The sequence below is a fragment of the Leptodactylus fuscus genome, chromosome 5, assembly GCF_031893055.1.
Source record: "Leptodactylus fuscus isolate aLepFus1 chromosome 5, aLepFus1.hap2, whole genome shotgun sequence".
NCBI classification, from domain to species: Eukaryota; Metazoa; Chordata; class Amphibia; order Anura; family Leptodactylidae; genus Leptodactylus; species Leptodactylus fuscus.
The window spans coordinates 76,080,781-76,104,771 of NC_134269.1; the positions used below are offsets into that span (position 1 = coordinate 76,080,781).

General features: G+C 40.9%; 1 protein-coding gene across 1 annotated transcript in view; it reads left to right on the forward strand.

Annotated features, from left to right (window-relative positions):
* The first annotated feature begins 1,338 nt into the window (after positions 1-1,338).
* Positions 1,339-23,991, forward strand: part of DMXL2 (Dmx like 2) — an 86,567-nt gene continuing 63,914 nt past the window's right edge. Inside the window, exons 1-4 of the mRNA XM_075273440.1 lie at positions 1,339-1,820; positions 18,158-18,283; positions 18,418-18,492; positions 21,111-21,189. Of these exons, the coding sequence (XP_075129541.1) occupies positions 1,734-1,820; positions 18,158-18,283; positions 18,418-18,492; positions 21,111-21,189 (367 nt within the window). The 5' untranslated portion in view covers positions 1,339-1,733. The remainder of the gene's footprint in view (positions 1,821-18,157; positions 18,284-18,417; positions 18,493-21,110; positions 21,190-23,991) is intronic.

Here is a 23,991-nt window from a genome sequence, read left to right on the forward strand (position 1 = left end):
ATCACGCTAATTATATGGCGTCCCAGCGAGCTGCTGAGATTCTGGAACAATCACAGGCACAGGGCAAGGAACGAGTTTAGCAGCAGGCCAGCTTGACAGCAGCCGAAACGCCGGAGCAGGAGGATTATCAGCGCCAACAATACGCTCATTATATGGCTTCCCAGCGAGCTGCTGAGATAATCACAGGCACGGCGCAGGGAACAAGTTCAGCTTAAAAGCTGCCGAAACACCGGAGCAGGCAAACCCTCGACGACAGCAATTTGCTGAATATAGGCGGATCATTGATAGCAACAACCCGCAGACGAAGTCGCAGGCAGAGGCTAATAAGAAGATACAGGAGGATTACACAATGAGAAAGAGGGTACAGAGGAAATATACAAGGAGGAAACTGGATACATGGGGTAGAGACACTGAGGTGAGGGTAGATAAAATGGGGACAATGAGAGGATACAGGGGGAATATTCAGGGAGGAATGGTAAAATATGAGGAAGATACAGAGACAGGTGCAGGAATGCATTGAGACTATCCAGTGAGAGGATGCAGGGAATGTACAGTGAGGAATAGAGGTGAGACCATGTGAGGATACAGGGAATGTACAGTGAGGAATAGAGGTGAGGGGGATATAGAGGGGCCATGAGAGGATACAGGGAATATACAGTGAGATATAGAGGTGAGGAGGATATAGAGGGGCCATGAGAGGATACAGGGAATGTACAGTGAGGAATAGAGGTGAGGGGGATATAGAGGGGCCATGAGAGGATACAGGGAATGTACAGCGAGGAATAGAGGTGAGGGGGATATAGAGGGGCCATGAGAGGATACACGGAATGTACAGTGAGGAATAGAGGTGAGGGGGATATAGAGGGGCCATGAGAGGATACAGGTAATGTACAGTGAGGAATAGAGGTGAGGGGGATATAGAGGGGCCATGAGAGGATACAGGGGAATGTACAGTGAGGAACAGAGGTGAGGGGGATATAGAGGGGCCATGAGAGGATACAGGTAATGTACAGTGAGGAATAGAGGTGAGGGGGATATAGAGGGGCCATGAGAGGATACAGGGAATGTACAGTGAGGAATAGAGGTGAGGGGGATATAGAGGGGCCATGAGAGGATACAGGGAATGTACAGTGAGGAATAGAGGTGAGGGGGATATAGAGGGGCCATGAGAGGATACAGGGAATGTACAGTAAGATGAAGGAGATGCACTGAGCACAGGGACAGTAAGAGAGGAGATGTACAGAGGACATGCACAGACTGTGAGGGGAGGGGACACGCAGAGAACACACAGTGAGGGGAGGGGACACCGAGGACAGGGACGCAGCGGGAGGGGACACAGGGAGAGCCGCAGGAGGTAAGAGCAGGGTCCAGGAGAGCTGTGGGCACGTCTGCGCAGTCCCGCGTCCTCCCCGGTGAACCCGCCTTCTGTGGACGCGCCTTCTCCCTGCCCATCAGCTGGGATCCCCGCTCTCCTCCTCTCACAGCCGGGCCAACACAGAGCAGCATCCGGGAAGCAACAGCCGTGCAGAGTGAGAGGACGCCGCACAGCCTCCCGGGTCATGGAGAAGGGCGGCCGCTGGCCAAACACCTGAGAATGAGCGGCTGTCTCCAGCTGCCACGATAAGACGCAGCTGAGGCCGGGGCCTCTGCATTACATGGAGGGAGAGCACCAGAGCGGAGGAGGAGAAGGAGCCCACGTCCATCACTGAAGGCACCACTCACCACAGCCGACCATGCATCTGCACCAGGTGCTCACCGGAGCCGTCAACCCCGGGGATAACTGCTACTCCGTGGGCAGCGTCAATGACGTCCCCTTCACGGTAAGGGATTCCGGGGAGAGGAGAGGTCGCCGTGCTGTTGTTATTATTATGTGTGGTATGGAGCCTCCCCCTCCCCCACGCCTGGGATTCCCCCTACTCACCTTCTTATCAGCACTGCAGTCATGGGGCAGGGGGCAGGGAGCTGCTGCTGCAGGCCCGGGGTCTGGATGTGCTCAGTCATGAGGAGAGCAGTGCTGGGGAGGGGGTAGGGCAGGCATGATGGTATCTGCTGCAGTGTTGTGGCGAGCAGCAGGTACATACTGACACACAGCCCTGCCATCTCCTGCCTGCCCAGGATCAGGACCAGGGACCATCGGCAGTCATTGTTACAGCCAGGGTACCACAGTGATTGATGGTGCCCAGTCACAATCTGCTCCATCACTTGTAGATTGTCAGAGTGGAGCAGACATGTGCCATCTGTGCCAGATTTGTGGACAGGTACCATATAATGCAAGGATCTGACACCTACAAAATGCTGCATATGACCCTAAATCTGGGGCGTGTGTAACAAATCAGATCTTATCCTCAAAGTGTTACATATGAGAAAAACAGTGGCATTCAGAATATCAACATGGCGCACGTACCTGCATTGTGTTCAGCGCTGCAAACAGTCTTATAAATTATTCCATAGTCTCTAATATACACATTCCGCTTTTATCGGTTTCTGGAGAAGCTGGGTGCCAAGTAGTATGGCTGCCATTACAACTTCTATCATCTTCATCTGTAGGTTTGTCTCTTTACATAGCAGATGTGGTGGGAAGACCCAGCTTTTTCATAAAAATTGTCTTGGTGAGATGCCTTTTAGGCTGGGAACCCACACTGCGGAAATACAGCTTGTTTTGTTGCAATTTTTTTTGAGCCAAAGGCAAGAATGGCTACAAAAGGAATGGGAAATATATAGGAAGTTCTTATACTTCTAGTTTTTGCTCAATCCTTACCTGGCTTTGACTCAAAAACTGCAACAACAAAAAAAGCTGCGATTCCGCAATGTGGGGCCTAGTTCACACGTAAAAATCGCTTGGCTTATTTTTGTCCTAAAAAAAAAACAAAAAACGCTTCCTAATTAGGAAGCTGTTTTTTTTTTACCTTGAGGCATTTTTTGGAGCTTTTTCTGGAGCAGTTTTTGGTAAAAACTGATTCAGAAAACGCCAGGCGGGTTTCCCCTCCCCTAAAGTGAATGGACTGTAAAAATGCTAGGCGTTTTCAGTCGCTGTTTTTTGCAAAAGAAAAAAGCTAGGATTTTTTTTTTTGCAAAAAAACGCTAGGCGTTTTTTACCTCCTGTTCACTTCTATTGCTTTCTGCCTGAAGAAAGGTCATGTCGCTGCTTTTCCTGATAGCAGAAAAAAAAAAAAAAAAAAAGCTAGCAGTTTCCATAGACCACCATTGTATGGAGTCAGATTTTGAGGCAAAATCTGCTGTCAAAATTTGCCTCATTGCCCCCATGTGAATGCGGGCTAGTTCACACGTATAAAAGCCTCGCTTAATTTGGCACTGAAAATTCAGTCGCTGTTTTTTGCATTGCACGCTGATTTTGACGCTTTTTTTTTTTTACGCTGGTTTCGTTGCTGATTTTTTTTTTTAACTAGCCAGCCCACTGGGCATGGCCAGAACCCACCCCTTTTTGCCTCTAGGCGCCATTTTAGCTCACAACTCGGACAGAGCAGAGCTGACAGCTTTCTTTCAGAGCTGCTTTTTAATATCAAAAAATTAGGGCTGATTTTTGAAGCGAAATCAGCAGTCAAAATCAGCTTCTTTGCCCCCGTGTGAACTAGCCTGGAACGTTGTGGAACCGCAGCTTTTTTTGTTGCAGATTTTGTTGTGTTTTTTTTTTTTTTTTTTTTTTTATCTAAAGCCAAGAATGGCTACAACAGGAATGGGTAACTTCTGGTTTTAGCTCACGAAACTTCAACAAAAAATGCTGGGTTTCCACCGTATCACCCTTCCTAACTTGTTTGCTTTAGTAACCAATAACAATCCTGGAACTTTTTTTTATTAAACTTGTCATTGTGCCATTGCACAGTTCATGCTCTCGGAAAGTTCTGAATAACTTCACACCTGGGTTTAGAAGGGAATGTATCTCTACAAACCCTTACACAAGGGCATAGCTATAGGGGATACAGACGTAGCAGTCACTGGGCCCTAGACACTAAGGGGGGCCCACTCCAGAATTGTTACTTCATATGGAATACAAGTATCTACTAAAAGAGATGTTTCACTTGTTCGCTGGTCTTTCATAAGAGAATCGGCAAGATGTGTTTTGTTTTTGTTTTTTTTTAATGAGAAAATAAGTCGTAAGGGCTGATGTATCATGCCTTGTGGTGTTCAGGGAATGGAAAAAGTCAGTTTTTGCACAAAAAAAACCAAACCTCTTTGTGGCTTATTTTCAACCAGTATTGCCACATTTACTAAAAGCGGGCAGGAATCAAGGTGTGCCAGGAAAGAGGCTCCTCAGCCTGACAGATTTATTATAACTTCTGGCGCACAGGAGCTCCCAAGATGTGCCAGAATTATTAAGAAGCCCGAGTCTCTTAGTACTTCTGGCACATCTCACTCTGACGCAGCCGAATATTAAGCATATATCCTCTTATTAGTACTCACAATTTTTAATAAATCAGCCCCGCAATGTATTTTTTTTTTTTTTTTGTATTCTTTGTGTCTTCCATGTTATCTTCCAGGTCATGTTTACAAATTGAAGTCTTATTTCCTGTCATCCCAGTGGTTTCACAATTACACAAGTGAGAAATTCCCAAAGTGTTTATCCACTTGTGGTAATTCAGCATTTTCCAGTCACCATGGTGTTAATTAATTTGTGAATGGCTGTGCGTATTTTATCTGAATAACACAAGTTAGAGGTGGCCAAAAAGTTGCTAATCTGGTAACCTGTTAATGAGTGCCTATATAAAGTACTAGCTCTTCAGGAGACGATCTGTCTGTCAAACTGTAAGGTTGAGTCCCCCATTTTTGCTGAAGATTTTGCAATGGTTTTTTGAGCCAAAGCCAAGGCTGGCTACAAAAACAATGAGATATCTATAGAAAGCTCTTATACTTCTATCTTTTGTTCAATCCACTCCTGGCTTTGGCGCAAAAAATGCAGCAAAATCTGCTACAAAACCTGCATTTTCACAATTGGGACTTTTGCCTAAAGGACAATAGTAAGGGCTGGTTTACATGGCAGAATTTGAAGGTAATTTTTAGGGTGAGTCCACCTGAAAATTAGCTCCAATTTCGGTTTGGAATCTGGAGCCTGAAAAAAGAAGTGTCCTTCTCGATCTTTCTGTAGATTCTGTGGCTGACACTGCTGCAGAATCCACAATACGAGGCTCACTCTCATTATTCGCATTGTGTCTGGGGTTATACAGTGAGCATGTACGTGGGTGGACTTTGGTAAATAAGCCACTCTGCACCTTGCTCACCACTTTTTGTGATAATGGGTGCGACAGGGACTCTTGTCCAACATATTTATTTTAACTCTCTCCAGAAACCTGCCATAAGTTATACAGGAAATCTGGTACGCAGGCGTGCATCTGATTTATTAAGAGGTTGGAACTATTTCATAATTCAGGCATGCCTTGTGCCAGTCAGAGCCTCTATTAAAGGGATTGGCCACCTTCAGACCAATATTGACAAACAAATGTACAATAAAGCGATATACAATTTTCCAATATACTTTCTGTATCAATTCCTCACAGTTTTCTAGATCTCGGCTTGCTGTCATTCATTCTGTTACTTCTAGAGGATAAAATTCTGACCGTGGTCATGTGATTTACGGTCCGTTGTCATGTGATGACACACAGGTGCACAGCTGATTACCAGGCAGATGTCTGATTACGGTGCTGTGACTGTAACGAGCGGCACCTGTGTACTGATCACATGACCATGGACCGTACATCACATGACCATGGTCAGAGTTTTATCCTCTAGAAGTAACAGAATGAATGACAGCAAGCCGAAATCTAGAAAACCGTGAGGAATTGATACAGAAAGTATATTGGAAAACTGTATATCTGTTTATTGTACATTTGTTTGTCAATATTGGTCTTAAAGTGGCCAACCCCTTTAAGGAAAAACTGTTTTATTCTTCTCTGGAGGCTGGAAAGGTGAACAATTAAAAAAAAAAATAAATAAATAAATACTCTTCTATCTCTGGTGCTCCATTGTCCCAGGCTGCTGTCCGGTCCTGCTGGGCTGTGGGCTTGTTCCGACGGAAGTCTCCTCAGCAGGAAAGGACCTGGTATTGTAGGTGACTTATGTGAGTGATGTCCAGAGGCTGCTGTTTGGTTTCAGTGGTCACGTGCTGTGAAAACTTCTGCCGATAGAAGCCCCAGAGTACTGCAGGACCAGACAGCATTGGGAGACACTGGAGCATTGTGGGCAGGTGAGTATTTTTTATTTCATTTTTCACTTTCCTGGGCTTCCAAAGAAAAATCTGTGTTGCTTGGACAACCTCTTTAAGACTGGAATAGGTGCCATTCATAATAATCCCTCCAGTGTTTAGTTATGTTTAAAGGTTATCTGGTGTTTAGTATGGATGGGCCATCAATATTAGATATGCAGTTGTCCGACACCTGTACCAACACAGCACAGCTCTCTGTAATATTTTCACACCGCCAGCTGTGGCACTCACTTGCTGTACAAACAGTAGCATTGAGTGTAGGTACTTCAGTGCTGTTTCATTAAATGAATTCTACCATTCAAAACTTTTTTTTTCTAGTTGACACGTTGGAATAGCCTTAAGAAAGGCTATTCTTCTCCTACCTTTAGATGTCTTCTTCGCCCCTCCATTCGGTTAAAAATCCGTTTTTCGTCGGTATGCAAATTAGTTCTTTCGCAGCACTGGGGGCGGACCCCAGCACTCAAACAGCACTGGGGGCATCCCCAATCCTGCGAGAGAACTCTCTCCAGCGCTGCCTCCATCTTCGTCAGCAACGGCCTCTTCATCTTCTTCTGGCGTTGGGGTCATTCCGTGTCAAGTGAACCAATGATTTTTCCCTCTATATTTTTAATTCTTTTGAGATTTTGTCATTTGGTAATAGTGTGTCAGAGAATGCAAAATGTGAAGAAAAAAAAATTCTAGAATTTTTTTTGGATTTTTAATTGATTTTCAAAGTTCAGAAAAAGTGCGAATTTCGGTGTTTCCTGCCTTTACATTTCTCCTCATAACTTAGGCTAGAAAAAAGATAGAGAAACAAAATAAACGCCATTCTACTCAGAACTATACAGGCTTTCACCAAATATGTCACAAGAGTATCTTTGTTAATATTTTACCCATGTGAACGCAAACGCAAAATTTTAAAACGCATTTCCGAAAAAAATGTTTTATTTAAAAATTTCAAAAAAATGCACATGGGCCTGCTATGCCCTTAGCCACATCTGTACCAAAATTCAAATTGGGATCGCGATGGGATAATATTTTAAAGTATAACTATTACAGTGTCATTCCGAAAATCTTGAATTCAGATCTGTTCAGCCTGTGGTCTAAGATGACAGTGAAGTCCATGAAGTGGTAGAAGGCGGCACAAGATTGGCAATGGATGACATAACTGGTTATGTGACCTGTGAATGTGATCGGTGCTGGTGGCTGGCTACTGTACTCTCCAAAGATTGTGAAAATGAAGACAATAAAATTGACTTTTTTGCATCCTTCTGGTCCAGCACCATCCTTTTTGTATCCAAGAAAACCAGACATTTTACAAGTCAACAAAAATCAGATATTAACTCAGGTGGAGCCTAACACCATGACAGGCCGTACATACTCTTTGACACAAAAGGAAATGGCCATTGCTAGTAAGCGCTTATGGACAAGATTACATTTCACTCACTAGAAAGGACAAATTGATGATAAAAGGCCAGTAGTTTAAAAATGTCCTATTGTTTGATTGGTTCATATTTTATGGAATGAGGATTTATCTACTGGACTATTTTTCTTAATTAATTACATGTTTAGTGATATAATAAAAAACAATTGTTACATGTAGAAATAGGTGTTATAAATATTGGTTCTTGTACTCTTGTTAACATCTAATTAGAATGAGACTATTTAGAAAATCGCACTTGAGCAGCTTTTTTCTTTCGGTTTGTTCAATGCATTCAGGTTAAAAATGCTGGACAAGTTGTGTTATGATGATAAGATGTATTTATTCTGGCACTTATGGGATTTGTTTTTGTTTCTCTTTATTGTTGCATATAAATGTTGAATTCAGCAAGTTGTAATTTGAAAAGAAAAAAGGAAGAAGCTCACACAAACATAAAATCAGATGATTCAAGGCTTAAAAAAAAAAAATTAAAAAAATTGATCCCAATTTGGTCCCAAGTTGAAAACCTGTACAAATATAACCAAGAACACAAGTAACACAAATGCATTTTTTCACAATTTTAGAACATACGTTTTTTTTCACAATTGCGCATCAAAATTTTGAATTTGATTTCTCCAAAACAAAATATAAAGAAACATCGTCTTGTGACATATCAAATGAAAGCCGGTACCGCTCTGAGAAAAATGATGCCTCTCCCACCTATTTATCTTAATTCTAGCCCAAGATATGTTAAAAAATGTAAAGCCATACCAGGCCAAAATTCACACTTTTTCAAAACTTTAGAAGTCTATAAAAAATTAACTGATGAAGAAAAAAATTCAAAACTTTTTATTTGTAATTAACTTAAGTTGTACTTCATAAAAAATAAAAAAAATCTAAAGACGTCAGGTAAAAAAAATATTCCTATTTGGATCACTTGATATGGAATGACCCGTTGGGGGTCACACCTGTATGCCTGCGCAGTCGGCTCTGCCATCGGGCTGCAGGCAGAGCCGAGTGCACATGCTGGTGGCTGTTTTTTTTTTTTTTTGTGGCCGCTTACGTGAGCATGGAGACCGGACGCTGGTGTGAACCCAGCACAAGACTGTGTGCAGACTTACCTCTTTGACAAAGAGAATAATAACAGCCAGTTAATGTATTCATGATTTCATAGGTGGAATAAAAGTGAAACCGCACAATGCAGAATTATCAGAAAAGAAAATCTGGAACTGTCATTTTATGAGATATGGACGTATTTACTAAAACAGACTTGACGGGTTAGATAAGCGGTTCTCTGTAAGAAATGTATTCTGTATCTCAGACTGAAGCACTGCAGTACTGCAGGCACCACAATGCATATGAGCTATACAGCTAAATACCGTAACAGGATTCATTTAGAATGTGGTGATGATACATATATCCATAAATAGTGTTGCATATAATAATGTAAGTGTTGTTTGTTTATATATAAAATATATATATTATGATATTCAGTTCACATATGTACAGAAGATTATAGGAAAAATTAGGAAAAATATACCATAAAGTAGTGAGCTACCTGCTGGATTCACAAGCAAACTATATGTATTGTGTGCTATCTGAGTGGGAGGGAGGTGAATCATTGATGAATCACTCAGTGTGTCCTTGATGCTATACGTGTGCGGCATCAGATCACATCATGGAATTGGGTAACCGTGTATATTCTCATCGCGCAGCCTGTATGTTACCTTATAGCTGGCTAGACAGACTGTGACATTGTGTGACCCATTCTGCTGCATTGAAGCAATTCATTATAAACAATCTAGATATTTTTTTTCCATTGGTCATCTGTCCGTATATCAATTCATAATCCTTAGGTCATGTTATCCATAGGTTGGTTATCTTGGTCAACCCATCAGGACAACTATTCAATACTGCTTTTTATTTTTTTCAACATTATTGCAAATGTTCTTGAGTTGGCCGCAGGGGGACTTGGTGAAATCACCAGATCCCTACTGTGGGGTCATTCCTTCCGTATTCTCCTTGAGTATTGGTTGATAACTGTCACTTATGACCACCTCATGTTCAAGAGTACCATATGAAAATATTTTGTTCATGTTTTTTTGGTTGTCTGAATCTTTACTAGCAGTAAGTTGGTGTAATAAAGAAAACGATGGAAGCTTGGTTCGATGTTTGTGAAATAATAAAAAAATAATTGTCAATTTAAATCGAACATGGACTGAATGAACATTGATCAAAAATAAAATAATTAAATACACTTTAGATGCTTGGTCAGTTTTGCCAAACTTAATTTTTATTGTATTTCTTTGAATATAACTAGTGCACATTTTTAATAGCATTTTAAAGGGGTATTCAAATTCCAAGGATCACACTCAGACTTGGGAGCCGAAGTTGACAGAAGTGTTTTACCCAATACATTGCTTTATCTATACCTCTGTTTGACAGATACGGCTACATTTCTCTTCTCATTGTTTAATGCCTAGGTTACAGGCATTTGGCTTTCAGTTTTAAAGGGAGTCTATTATTGGGGAAACATGTTTGGTTTTAACTGAAGCCACGTTGCAATAGCTTTTATAAAGACTATTTTATTTCTGTTCTCCTCGCTGCCATTTGTACAAATAAAACAGTTTTTTGGACAAATGACTGATGTGGCTTCAGTTAAAAATGTTTCCCCAGTGACAGACTCCCTTTACAGCACTGATAAGGGGTAGATAAGGTTCTTTAGCAATGTCTCTGTTACCTGTGTATGTAAATCCAGAGATAACTGTGCTGTTTAGAGAAAACAGGAGGTATAAGCTGGAAACCAGGAAGTGGAGGAGAGAGGAGACGAGAGGAAAGCTGAAAGCCTGAGAGGAGAAAATCCCTTTTAGGACGGGGCCCCTTGTGGTGTAAATGCCATGGCAAAAACTGCAGCATTGTACAGTCCCTGCAATTTTTTTTTTTAATTTTTTTATACAGTCTAATGAATCCTATTCACACATTACAGAAAAATCATGCTATGATTTCCAAATTGTCGCGGTTCTCCCACTTTGTGTGAAAAACACCTGTCTAATGGCTGGCTTACTTTAGCTCACTTTAAAGGGGCTCTATCAGCAAAATCATGCTGCTAGAGCCCCACATATGCGTGCATAGCCTTTAAAAAGGCTATTCAGGCATCGGTAATGTTATATTAAACTACCCCCCCCCCCCCCCCCGTTTTAAAAAAATAACCTAAAAAAGAATGTGCTCTACTTACGGATCGTGCACGCTGGGCGGGCATTCTGGGTGTGTCTTCATGTTCTTCCCCGCCTCTTCTTCCTCCGATGTCCTCCGGTCCCGTCTTCTTCCAGCGCTCGCTCGCGGACACTGATATGAAAAACCGGCCTGGGAGCATGCGCAGTAGCATGCAGCTTCTACTACGGCTACTGCGCATGCGCCCCGGCTATCACTGGCCATTCGCGAGCGCTGGAGGAAGACGGGACCGGAGGACATCGGAGGAAGAAGAGGCGGGGAAGAAGATGAAGACACACCCAGAATGCCCGCCCAGGGTGCACGTTTGGTAAGTAGAGCACATTCTTTTTTAGGTTATTATTTTAAAACGGGGGGGGGGGTAGTTTAATATAACTTTTACGATGACTGAATAGCCTTTTTAAAGGCTATTCACGCATATGTGGGGCTCTATCAGCATGATTTTGCTGATAGAGCCCCTTTAAGGGGTTTTCTAGGCTAAAAAATGTTTATGCCTTATTCTATGTATAGGTCATCAATGTATAAGGAAAACGTTTGTTTTTGTATCATGTTAGCCAGTGGGTATGAAATATATATATATATATATATATATATATATATATATATATATAAAAAAAATTTTCAGTAGTTGATACCTTTTTTTTATGGCTAACTAATAATGATGACAGATTACAAGCTTACGAAGCTCTACCTGAGGAAGAAGCCAAGAGCTTCGAAAGCTTGGAATCTGTCATCATTATTAGTTAGCCATTAAAAAAGTATCAACTACTGAAGACTCCATATTTTTTTTTATTTTATTTTTTTAAATATTTTATAGGTCATCAATATCAGACATGTGGAGATCTGACCACCAACACGCTCTGTAGTAGCCAGCCCAAGTTACTGCAGATCAGACCCCATTCATCTGAAGTTTGGGCAACATTTCTCAAAGTGTATATAGGCCTCCCAACTGGCCCCTAATAGATAATAATTAGAGATGAGCGAGTACTGTTCGGATCAGCCGATCCGAACAGCACGCTCGCATAGAAATGAATGGACGTAGCCGGCACACGGGGGGTTAAGCGTCCGGCCGCCGTCAAAGCGGAAGTACCAGGTGCATCCATTCATTTCTATGGTGCGTGCTGGTCGGATCGGCTGATCCGAACAGTACTCGCTCATCTCTAATAATAATGGGAGAAAGAGGAATTCGGCATGATGAATTTCAGCTCCCAATTTTTTTGTTCATTCTGGCAGCGCCTTACTCTAGGTACTCTTCTCAAACATATTGCATATGTGCATGAGGGGAGGTTGGCAGAAATAGCTGTCAACCATATGACTATTTGACAGCACCTTAGTAGCATCATAAAAGGTTTTTTTTTTTTTCTACTGTGACATATCTGGAGGATTGGCCATAAAATATTGATTACTTGGCGTCGTATGTATAGGCCAGTTTTAGTCCTCTTGCTGGAGAGGAGAGGCCATGCATTAAGAAAATGAAGGATACTGCCAAGGGAAAGTATTCTTCCCACATTAGTGCGTTTCTTCTATTCATCTGTAGGTTCTGAGCTGACAGTTTGGGTTTCTTGCCAGAAAGATATTTTTAGCTTGGAAACCTCAAAGTGCTTAGGAGTGTTACATGGATTTGCCACCCGGCTCAGATCCTTAATTACAGCCGCAGTGAGAAATCTTCTTTGGTGCCCGCTGAAATCCTGATTCTGTTTGAAGACTGTGTATGTATCTACAATATTACATGTATGTGAAGAATTATTATATATTTCTAATATTTACACATCTCTAATATGTGATTTGATCCTGCCTTGTAGTTCTAGTTTTCCTACAGTAGTGTACAAGCACTGTATACTAATCAGATTGGCCCAAATCTACTAAGGGCTCGTTCACATCTGCGGCCCGGCACTCCGTACTTAGGTTTCCGTTTCCTGCCTAAAACACAGGCAGGATACGGAAACCTGCAGGAGTCTCTCTCACCCATTCATTTGAATGGGTGAGAGAGATGTCCGGCCGTGCGCGGCGGTGAGCGTTTTAGGCTCTCCGCCGCGAAACCGGGTTTTATAATCCGGACACAGAGTCGGACATGCAGTACTCTGTGTCCGGATAAAAAAAATCCGGTTTCGCGGCGGAGAGCCTAAAACGCTCACCACCGCGCACGGCCGGACCCGGTCTATGGTTTCCGTCTTCTGGCATGCAGAAGACGGAAACCATAGAACGGAGACCCCAAACGCAGGTGTGAACCCAGCGTAAGTAGGTTACACAGGTTTTTGATGAAAACTGTGTAAAAAAAAAAATAATGAACATGATGTTGCAAACCATATTACTAAAATTAGTGACAATTGATAAACAAATGTAGAGATATAGGATTAGTAACATTTAGTAAGGGGGTTACCAGACACTTTGCTTAAAATGTTTGTAATTTAGTTTCATTTGGACTGAACATAGGTTTACTATCCCTGCTGATAATAGCAATGAGGTCTCCTTTGTGCTTGGTGATGACCTCTTCATAAATTGAACTGTTGAGACTAGTCAGTCATGTACTATTTGTGAAGAGGTCACTGCTGAGGCCCATGATTGGCTGCTGTTGTCTTGTGACACACAGGGAACATCACTGATGACGTCAGCCGGGGGTCCGTAAACAGAAGCATGAAGCTTCCGGTTTCATTGCTCCATGTTCAGTCCAAATTGCTCTATTAAAAAAAAAAAAAAGTTTAAAAAGAGTGAAAAATTGAACAAATTTTGGCACCTATCTCTCCCTGCCATTGATCTGATTTTCTGAATGTTACTCCCAAATGTGTACTTTGGCATCTGCGGCAAACTTTTTAAAAGGTGTATGCCTGTCTTAGTGTATGGCATCCATTGTTTTGCTACTTTATGGGAGCACAGACAGGTTGTAAGAGGTGTGTTTCTCAACAAGCTTTCAGACTGATACCAGTCGCAGCCAGCGGAGTTGTGAATGCAGCTCTTGACTATAATACTATAACTCATGATCAGTACCAGATAAATAATGTAAATCTGCTTCTTAAAGGAATATCCAAAGTGTAAATTGATGGTTTAATGGTGAATTTTAATTATTGGATAAATACCTGACTGTCAGATAGATGAGTACTGTATATTTGATGGCTTGCGCTGGGTTCACACCAGCGCCTGAACTCAGTTTTCAGGTTTCCGTCTTCTGCACGCTGAAGACTGAAACCTGTCATGCTGAGTCCGGCCGTGAGCGTTTTATGCGCTCTGCGGTGAAACCGGTTTTTTTTTTTTTTTTTTTAAACCAGACACAAAGTACTGCATGTCCGACCCTGTGTCCGGTTTAAAAAAAAAACTTTCGCCGCAGAGAGCATAAAGCGCTCACCAGCGCACACGTCCAGAGACTTTTCAAGCCCATTCAAATGAATGGGATTGAAACATGCCGGCAGGTTTGTGTCTCCTGCCCCTGTTTTGTGCAGGAAACTGAAACCTGCAGAACGGAGTACGGTTGTGAACGAGCCTTCAGGGGAAAAAAAGGCTTCTACTGTTGCCCAGGGCATGGGTTGTGTGTTGCTGTATGGTGACACACAAAACAGACCAGGAAGTGAAGGGACAGCTCATTGCACTAAACCTCAAAACAGAGCCAGGTGCCAGATATCTGTTTGTAAAAGGAGGTTTTATTAGGTTAACCCAGAAGGGAATCCTGATTTAAGGAGATTTAATGAAATTATATGAGCAACCAAACTTAGTGACTTTGATATGCATCTAATTTATACATTAGATAGGGGAAGTAATCTGCAACACAAAGTGAAGCCTGAGGAAGATAAGAAATGCCCCAAAAGCCCTTTTCGCCTAATTTGCATATGAATAAGACGCTCGCTTTCTTGCTAATGGAGCTGCAATGCTGAATTTCAAAGGCATATTTGGAAAGCTTGTAAAGAGCTCTACAAGGTAATGTCATTACCTTAATTATGAAGTTTCCTGCTGACAGACTTCCTTTAACCCTTTCTCTGTTACCCACATATTTATACATCCAACTAGGGTGGCACTTCTGTACCAGAGGATATATGCAGTAAGTCCTTAATACTAATGCTAATTTTTTAGTATTGGTTAGAGCTATGAAGATGAGTTTGGATTCATTTTAAAGATGAGAATCTTCTCTTTAAAATATCACAATCATCATTATGGCCCTTACAGATTTTCACTGGTGAAAAGGCTATTGGACATTGAGATCCCAATGCAGATCTCAATTCCTGGTAGTGTTTTTAACAGCAAATCGCTCCAAATCTATAATGATGATATTGATATCATGATGGTATTGATAGCACTTTATAGATGAGATTCTCATCTTTAAAATGAATTCAAGCTCAACTTCATAGTCATAATGGATTCTGAGATATGGGGCTCTGAATTGTCCTCCCTCCCCCTACCTCAGGTATAATTTTAGATCTGTGTGAGGGGCAAGGAGCCAGAGCTGCAGACTGCAGAGACTATATCTCTGTGAATAACCTGTATGTGACTCCAGGGGTAGGGTTAGCAGGAACTTCTGTCCATGTAATCCCCTCTGTCAATTAGGGAACATACTATACTTATGCTTTCTTATTGTCACATACAAGGATAATGCAGTACTCGTTTGAGCCTAACCCCAGGGGTATTCTTATGTAACATCCCCCTGAACATAACCAGGAAGTTTATCTCTGTGACCCAGATGTTTACCATCATTCAGATTGCAGTGACAAGAGTTGCATCAAACAATTACACAACTAATACACAAATTCATCAATAAGATTACATTTGTCCCTGAAAAAAAAAAAAATCTGTGGGGTCTCTCCGCCTTAATCAAATACATGTTAAAGGGGTTGTCCAGTTCCAGCAAATAAATGTTATTGTTTATATGATGAAAAGTTCTCCAATTTTCTAATATATTTTCTGTATTAATGTCTCCCAGTTTTCTAGCTCTTTGCTTGCTGTCATTCATTCTTTACCTTCAGTGGATAAAGATCAGTCCATGGTCATGTGATGGATGCACAGGTGCACTGCACACTACCAGGCAGATGTCTAATTACTGAGCTGTGATTGAAATCATAGATAATGACTTGAAAAATTTGAAAAATATCAGCAAAATTAAATAAAAAATGTTGGGCATAAAACTTCATTAAAGCAGCAGGCCACTTTCTGATGTTTCATTTAAGACCATTGTATAAAAATAAGTGGCCCTGAGAGGGTTATTGTTTTGCTAGATCTTATGTAATATAGCAACAGCTGTCACTAAAATTTGTGTTGCTATAATTGTTATAACAGAATTTATTGTGATAGTTTTCTTATGCAAATATATTTATCTAGTTTTGACAACCCTCTTTATTTTCTACACGTCCATATGACCAATGCTTCCGCCCTGTATATAATGCATTACGCACTCTTCTCTTGTTTGGTTTGGCTGCTATGTACAGGCATATAGACATGTATGAGCAGAGTACGTAATGTATGATATACGGGCCGGGGACAGCAGTTATATAATGTTACTGTGCGGTGGTGTAAGGGTGTTGTCTGTGTGTATGTGTAATGTAATATATATGATATAGTCAGGGTCTGGGGTTGCTAGGTGGGGTGGCATAGACACAAAAGTCCAGATTCTTTAGTCCAAAACAAAGGTAGAGTTTATTTTCACTCAAAAAAGTAGTGCAGCAACAAAAGGAAACAATACATAAATAAATCCCTGCCTGGATAGGCTCTAACTAAACATAGAATAGGTTTCCTCACCTAGAATAACAGAAATCCAAAAGCCAGTAGAATCATTCAGGACACAGCTCCAAAAATATGACCTGTCAGCTCTCCAGCCAAGCTCTGCTGCTGGAGCAACTTCTTAAGCCTCCTTGACGAGGAGACTCTCAACAGCTGAGTCGCTGCCGGAATATCCCCAAAGTGTGGACTGGATGGAGAGTGGAATGACAGGTCCCACTACCAACCTACCTCATTCCTAAAAATCCAGCCCAATACTGAGCATTTACCAAACTGCTCAGCAGACGAAAGTTGACTGCTGAGAACAAACCTTCCTTCTGGAGTTTTCTCATCTCACCCACCTGAGTAGTCTGGGTGAGATATACACCCCCTTCTTTACTTGACCAGCCATTGGCTTAATATATATATATATATATATATATATATATATATATATATATATATATATATATATATATATATATATTATTAATTAGCAGGAGGACTCGGCTTCGCACGGGTATATTTTTATTTATTTATTTTTTTTGTGTAGTGGCCCCATAAGAATTGCCCAGTTTTGCACTGGCCTATTTTGTATGTCATTTGTGTGTATGTCCATAAGCGTCATGTGAATCTCAGTTTGAAAAACCTGTGATCGGTTGTTATGGAAACCTGGAGTAAAGCGGTGTGTATGTGACCATGTGTAGCAGTGTCATCCACAGCATCATGCCCCTTTAAAGCTGACGTACAGCGGTGAAAAAAAATGGCTGGGTTGTTATGGAAACCTGGTGTAAAGCTCTGATGTGTGATGATGTGTTCTGAGCTGAGTATCTAATCACCTGATGTGTAATCTAATCTGTGTATCTAACCTCCAATGTGTGATTCTGTGTGCTGAGCTGTGTATCTAATCCTCTGTTGCGTGTATCTCCGTTTTGGATATCAATGTTACATATCAGTTATAGAAACCTGGAGTAAAGCTGTGTAAATGTGGAGTGACGGTGTGTATGGTAGTTGGAATGAAAGACTTCCAGGTTTGTATTGGCTAATGCTGGTCATTGTTTTGGGAATACTGTATCTCAGGAATGGTACATCCGAGAGAGTTGAGGCCCAGTCTAAAACCTTCCCGGACACATGATACACCTGTGTGCCAAATTTTGTGAGGATCGGTCAAGTTGTTTGGTTGCGCATAAAGAACAGACTGAAAGATAAACCCTTTTTTTTTTTTTTTTTATAAATTACACAGCGCTAGCTAGAATCATAGTTGTTCTTCTACACTGATTCTCTTATAATATAGACACTATACAGTATATACTGTTAGGGTAGCAGTGTGCACGGTATAGTATAGGGACAGTCGTGTACAGTTTTGTACACCTACACTGTAATGAAAACATCTGATTGACCAAAAGTCTGGTTATTAGGCCCCTGGCGATCGATAATGGATGACCTATTCTAAGCATAGGTCATTAATTATTTAGCCTGGAAAACCCCTTTAAGGCTAAGGCCGCATATTTATTTTATGTAATGTAATGCAAATTGTACAGTGCTGCGTAATATGTTTGTGCTATATAAATAAAATGTATTTATTATTATGTAATCAAATGTTCCTTATATTTGTGCTGATGGTGCTTTTTATTTCTCTACAGGCCTATGGATCAGGCTGCGATATTGTTGTACTAGCACATGACTTTGAGTGTGTACAGATCATTCCTGGTGCTAAACATGGAAATATCCAAGTCAGCTGTGTGGAGTGTTCCCCACAACAAGGACGGGTAATATTCTGGGGGTTTTTTTTAAAGATTTTTTCTTTGTCTGCTATGAATGTTATTCCACAAAGTAAGAGAGTCATGACTAACTGTATTGTGTACATGATAAGCATTTTAATTTCATTTTCTTTTTCTTCCAGATTGCTGCTTCTTATGGAAACACTGTTTGCATTTTTGAACCACTTGCTACAACGAACTCTTACAAAAGAAACAGTGTAAGTAGTTTTATAAGGTGTTTAGTTCATCCTTGCAAGATAGGTAGCATTTACTTTTTTTAACACTTCTTTAGGAACACTAAACAAAAAATATGAAATAACTGCAAATTTTTCCTTATCAACCTTTTCCTTGATCACTTTTTTTCTCTTATTGCAACGGAAAGAACAAAATACCTGTATATAAAGAAACTTTCGCCATGTTTTCCAGTATGTTATCCATGTTTGCCCTGCTGCTCACAATCTTGTGGCTATATAACAACTGATTGCAACAATATGCTTCCCTCTCTCGCCTGTTTAAAAAAAAAATTAATTTTTTTTATTCATGGAAAAGTATAGAAATATTGCAGATAGCAACAAAGGTAGGCCTCGTTCACATGTCTGCATCTGTACATATTGCCATGAATGGGTACATATGGCATCTGAGAAATGTGGATGCCACCTATACATGCTATGCGAATGTGTGAGTAAGGCCATAATCTCCTGCTTGTCAGCTTTGCCTTCAACTGAAGACCAGCTGAGAGGAAGGAGCTTAGGAGAAGGTAAGAGCCGTCTCTTGAATAAATCCATCCTTCAGTAGTTCCCCAGCTCAAAATGGAACAGACCAACAGGAACGTAGCCGCTCCGTTCTCTGCAAGGTTTATAAAATATTGTTTTTTAGAGTTTGTTTTAAAGTTTTTGGAAAAAATGCAAAAACAAATCTATATGTTCAGTACATCATTGTTGTTTGGATGTTCCTCTATTCTATTACTTCCTCACAGATGCTTCCTTTATTAACAGCTGGCAGCCTGTATACCTCTCTCTTACAAGATAAGTGAGCGCTGTAATTATACTATCAAATACAATGTATTGCTTACATGTAGGTGAGCAATGCTCGGATACTAACTGACACTGCTTTAGATCTGCTGCCTAGCATTTGAAAATTGATCCCTTCTAGAATATGAAGGGGCAAGAGTGAGGAATCTGGAGGCATAAGACTTGCCAAACTTGAGAAAGAGGATGGGAAAAAAAAAAGGTTAAATAGAACCTTTCATGTCTTCGGGGATGTGGTATTACATCCTGCTAGAAAGCTGACAGTGCGCTGAATTCAGAAAGGTGGGCATTACAGCTTACTATCACTGCTGCCAGACACCTCTGCTGGTATCTAATCTGCCTTGACAATAAAAGATCGGCATGTTAAAAATCCAACATGCTCACTTTTCTTTTTCCTGACATCTGCTGCTAAGGAAAATTTTACCACCCCACCCCCCCTTCCCCATCCAAGTTGGATTTACGACTGTTCCCACCAAGGTTTATGGGTTCATACCTTTTACAGTATTATGTCAGCCATTTCATTAAAAGGAGACTTCCTGTTCTGCAATTTAAAGAAGTTTTGCATTATGAAAAAAATTGTGCAATGGTTGAATAAGGAATAGATGAGAAACATTTATTATGCACTTTTCACAAACAAAGTACAAGGAGAGTTGTGGAGTAGGGGAGTTAGTAACTGCCATACAGGCGCTCCTCCTCAACATCCTCAGGGGACAGTTGTTTTTACGAGAGCCAATTTTGCATTTCAGTATATTTTTGCATGTGGGAAGGAACTATTGTACCCGGAGGAAATCCACACAAACACTAGGAGACCATACAAACACAATGGAGATGTTGTCCTTGCTCGGGTCCGAATCCAGGAGGCCAGCACTGCAAGGCAACAGTGCTAACCACTGAGCCACCGAGCTGGTTTAAGTTTAATTACAGTTTAGAGAATCCTCAGAACAATTTAAATTTTTACCTGTCCTGTGTAAATATTGTAAATTAATTTTAAGTTATTCGGTAGGACCCATGCCAAGCAATAACCACTTGCGGCTATATTCATTAATGATTGGTTTAGTATTAATATTATTGTAGAGACACCAAGAATATGTGACTCATTGTATTTGATGACAATGTATTATTCATATTTTAGATCTATTTGCTAACTGACAGATTTGCTGTTGTATAAAATGTATAAAAACTCATTGAAAGTGATTTCCACTTTTTGAAACCATTTCACTTTCAGTTTCACTAATTTCGTTGTGTGATGTAGTCTGCCAGTTTGGTTGCTGTTTAATCTGAAATGGCCATTTAGGCTAAAGCCCCACGTTGCGGAAATGCAGCTTTTTTTGTTGCAGTTTTTTTTGTGCCAAAGCCAGGAGTGGAAGTAGAAGAACCTCCTATATAGTTCCCATTCCTTTTGTAGACATTCTTGGCTTTAGCTCGAAAAACTGCAACAAAAAAAGCAGCGTTTCCGCAACATGGGTCCAGGAAAAAAAAAAAAGGGGGGGGGTACCCAGGATTAGAAAAAACGTCTGCTGTCTTTGTCAGAGCTCCACTCCATTGTCTCAGACAGTGATGTCACATCTGTTGGTTACATGACCATGCAGTAGCTCAGTCCCGTCCTTTCGAACTCTTTATGAAAGACAGCAGCTGTTTTCTAATCCCAGATACCCATTTTTGTTCTTTACACCTAGTCCTGGAAACCGATATGACTGCATACTTTCTTTATTGGTGGTGGGCTATTTCTTGTACAAAATAAAGGCTGAATTAAACTACTAAACCTCCTCATATATGAATTTTAAAATAAAATATCTTTTATCATCTAGCAACTTAAATATCAGTGGATTAGGATGGGACAGTTTTTCCTCAGTTCAGTGACCTACAATTTGGCCTGGGACCCCCAAGGTGAGTCGATATATCTGTTTGTATGTTTTGGTGTTTTGTATTTTTTATTTGTTTTTTTTAAGTATTGAATTTACTTCCATTTTTAATAGATCTATTCTTAAAGACTAATTAACATAGAAAATCCAAACAATAAATAAAAATATTACAGTCCTTCCTCTTTCAGCTACTTTATTTTGGTCCTATTTTATCTCGTTCTGCAGTTGAACACAGAGGACTATATAAAGTATTCTTCTCTGTGGACCCCAAAAGTTTAGCTCCATCCTTCCTCTTCATCCTCAGTGCTCTGTAACAGTCAAAGCTCGTTCACATCTGCGCCCGGTCTCCGTTCTGCAGGTTTACGTTTCCTGCACAAAACAGAGCAGGAGACGGAAACCTGCAGGACTCTTTCAAACCCATTCATTTGAATGGGTTTGAAAGCTGTCCGGCCGTGAGCGGCGGCGAGCGTTTTATGCTCTCCGCCGCGAAACCATTTTTTTTTAAAATCGGACACAGAGTCGGACATGCAGTACTCTGTGTCCAATTTAAAAAAAAAAACGGTTTTGCGGCGGAGAGCATAAAACACTCACGGCCGGACCTGGTCTGACAGCTTTCCGTCTTCTGCAAAGCTGAGAACGGACTGCCGAACGCTAGTGTGAACCTAGCGTCATCAAGACAACTGTCTGCAGCAGGAGCCTCCCTATTATTCCTTGTTTTCCTTTAATAACACCCAAGTTTTTCTCTCAGTTTTAGCTGGCACCCCTTTTTCTGTTGTTTACAGTGAGTAAGTAATAGTTCCTTTCTATAGTTTTAAGACTTAATTTTTTTGACGTCCAGTGGTCAGTTCAATGGCTCAGCCTGTGTTCTTTGTCCAGTTTGGTGTAAGATCTCCGCCATATATCTCCACTGGCAGTCCTTTAAGAACAGAGTAAGCATTTCGAGTTGTGCTATAATGTTGTGAGAGACTCCATTATCTTGTAAGGTTTTTTTTTGTTTTCTTTTTTAGTTCTTTATTTAGGGACATGTGATATTAACCCCTTAGCGACCCTTGACGTAACTGTACGTCATGGGTCGCATGGGGATGTATGGAGCGAGCTCACACGCTGAGCTCGCTCCATACACGGCAGATGCCGGCTGTATCATACAGCCAGGACCTGCCACTAACAGCAGCGGTCGGTGCCCGAGCCGATCGCTGCTGTTAACCCTTTACACACTGCGGTCAAACGTGACCGCAGTGTGTAAACGGCGGCACGGGCGCCGCCATGTTTCGCCGATCGCCGCCCTCCTGAACGTCACAAGAGGGCGGTGATCAGTTGCTATGACAGCCGGAAGCCTATTGAAGGCTTCCAGGCTTGTCTCTGCACGAGATCTATTACACGATGCCAGAGGCATCGTCTAATAGAAGTGCTGCGATTTTCCTATTCACTGCAATACTGTAGTATTGCAGTGAATAGTATGAGCGATCAGACCCCCTAGGTTTCAAGGTACCTAAGGGGTCTGATCATAAATGTAACAGAAGAAAAAAAAAAAGTTTTTAAAAGTATAAAAAAAATATAAAAGTTCAAATCACCCCCCTTTCCCTAGATTAGCTATAAAAGTAATTAAAGAACATTAAACATAAACATATTAGGTATCCCCGCGCTCCAAAATGCCTGAACTATTAGAATATTAAAACATTTATCCCGTACTGCGAACGGCGTAGCGGCAAAAAAAATAAAAACTGCCAAAAAGCGTTTTTTTCAACACTTTGCCTCCTATAAAAAATTGAATAAAAAGTGATCAAACCATCAGATCTTTCCCCAAATGGTATCAATAGAAACATCATCTTGTCCCGCATAAAAAGATACCACAACCAGCTCCATACATGGAAATATGAAAAAGTTACAGGTGTTAGAACATGATGACACAAATTTTTTTTTCTATTTTGCAAAGTTTAACATTTTTTAAAAAGTATCAAAACATTTCAAATACTATATAAATTTGGTATCACCGCGTTCGTACTGACACGTAGAACACAGGTAACATGTCATTTGTACCAAACAGTGAACGCTGTAAAAATTAAACCCATAAGAAAATGGCGCAAATGCATTTTTTCTCCAATTGCACCTCATTCTGAATTTTTTTCCAGCTTCCCAGTACATTGCACAGCATATTGAATGGTGCCATTACAAAGTACAATTTGTCCCGCAAACAATAAGCCATCATGTGACTCTGTGAACTGAAAAATGAAAAAGTTATGGCTCTTGAAATGTGAGGAGGGAAAAACGAAAATGCGAAACCAAAAAATGGCCTGGTCCTTAAGGGGTTAACCAGGCATTGAATTGTAGACCGTATCCATTACTGATCTCCTTTGGCACTTTATTATTGATACTGCTGGGGTGTATGTAGCCTGCTGTATAAGTGTTGTACAGTAATGAGTAGTGGTAGTTTGGCAGAAGTGAGTCTATAGTAGTGTGTCTTCACTAAAATGGGTGCATACTAATTGTGGATAAGATCTTAAAGTAATGACTCATTTGATTCAGTGTATATATGTTATGTTTTTTTTTTTAATGTAACCGCAGGGTAGTAATATAGGATACAATTACCGTATATACTCGAGTATAAGCTGACTTTTTCAGCACATTTTTCATGCTGAAAAAGCTCTCCTCGGCTTATACACGAGTCAGGGTCCACGGAGCACAGAAAACTTGAAGGACCTGGAACTGGGAGGTTCTTTACTGCTACTGCTCTGTGATTGGCTTGTCATGCGGTCACGTGACTGTGATGTCATCAAAGGTCCTGTAGCCACTGGTATGTAACATCTGCAGATAAGGTTGAGTCTAAATC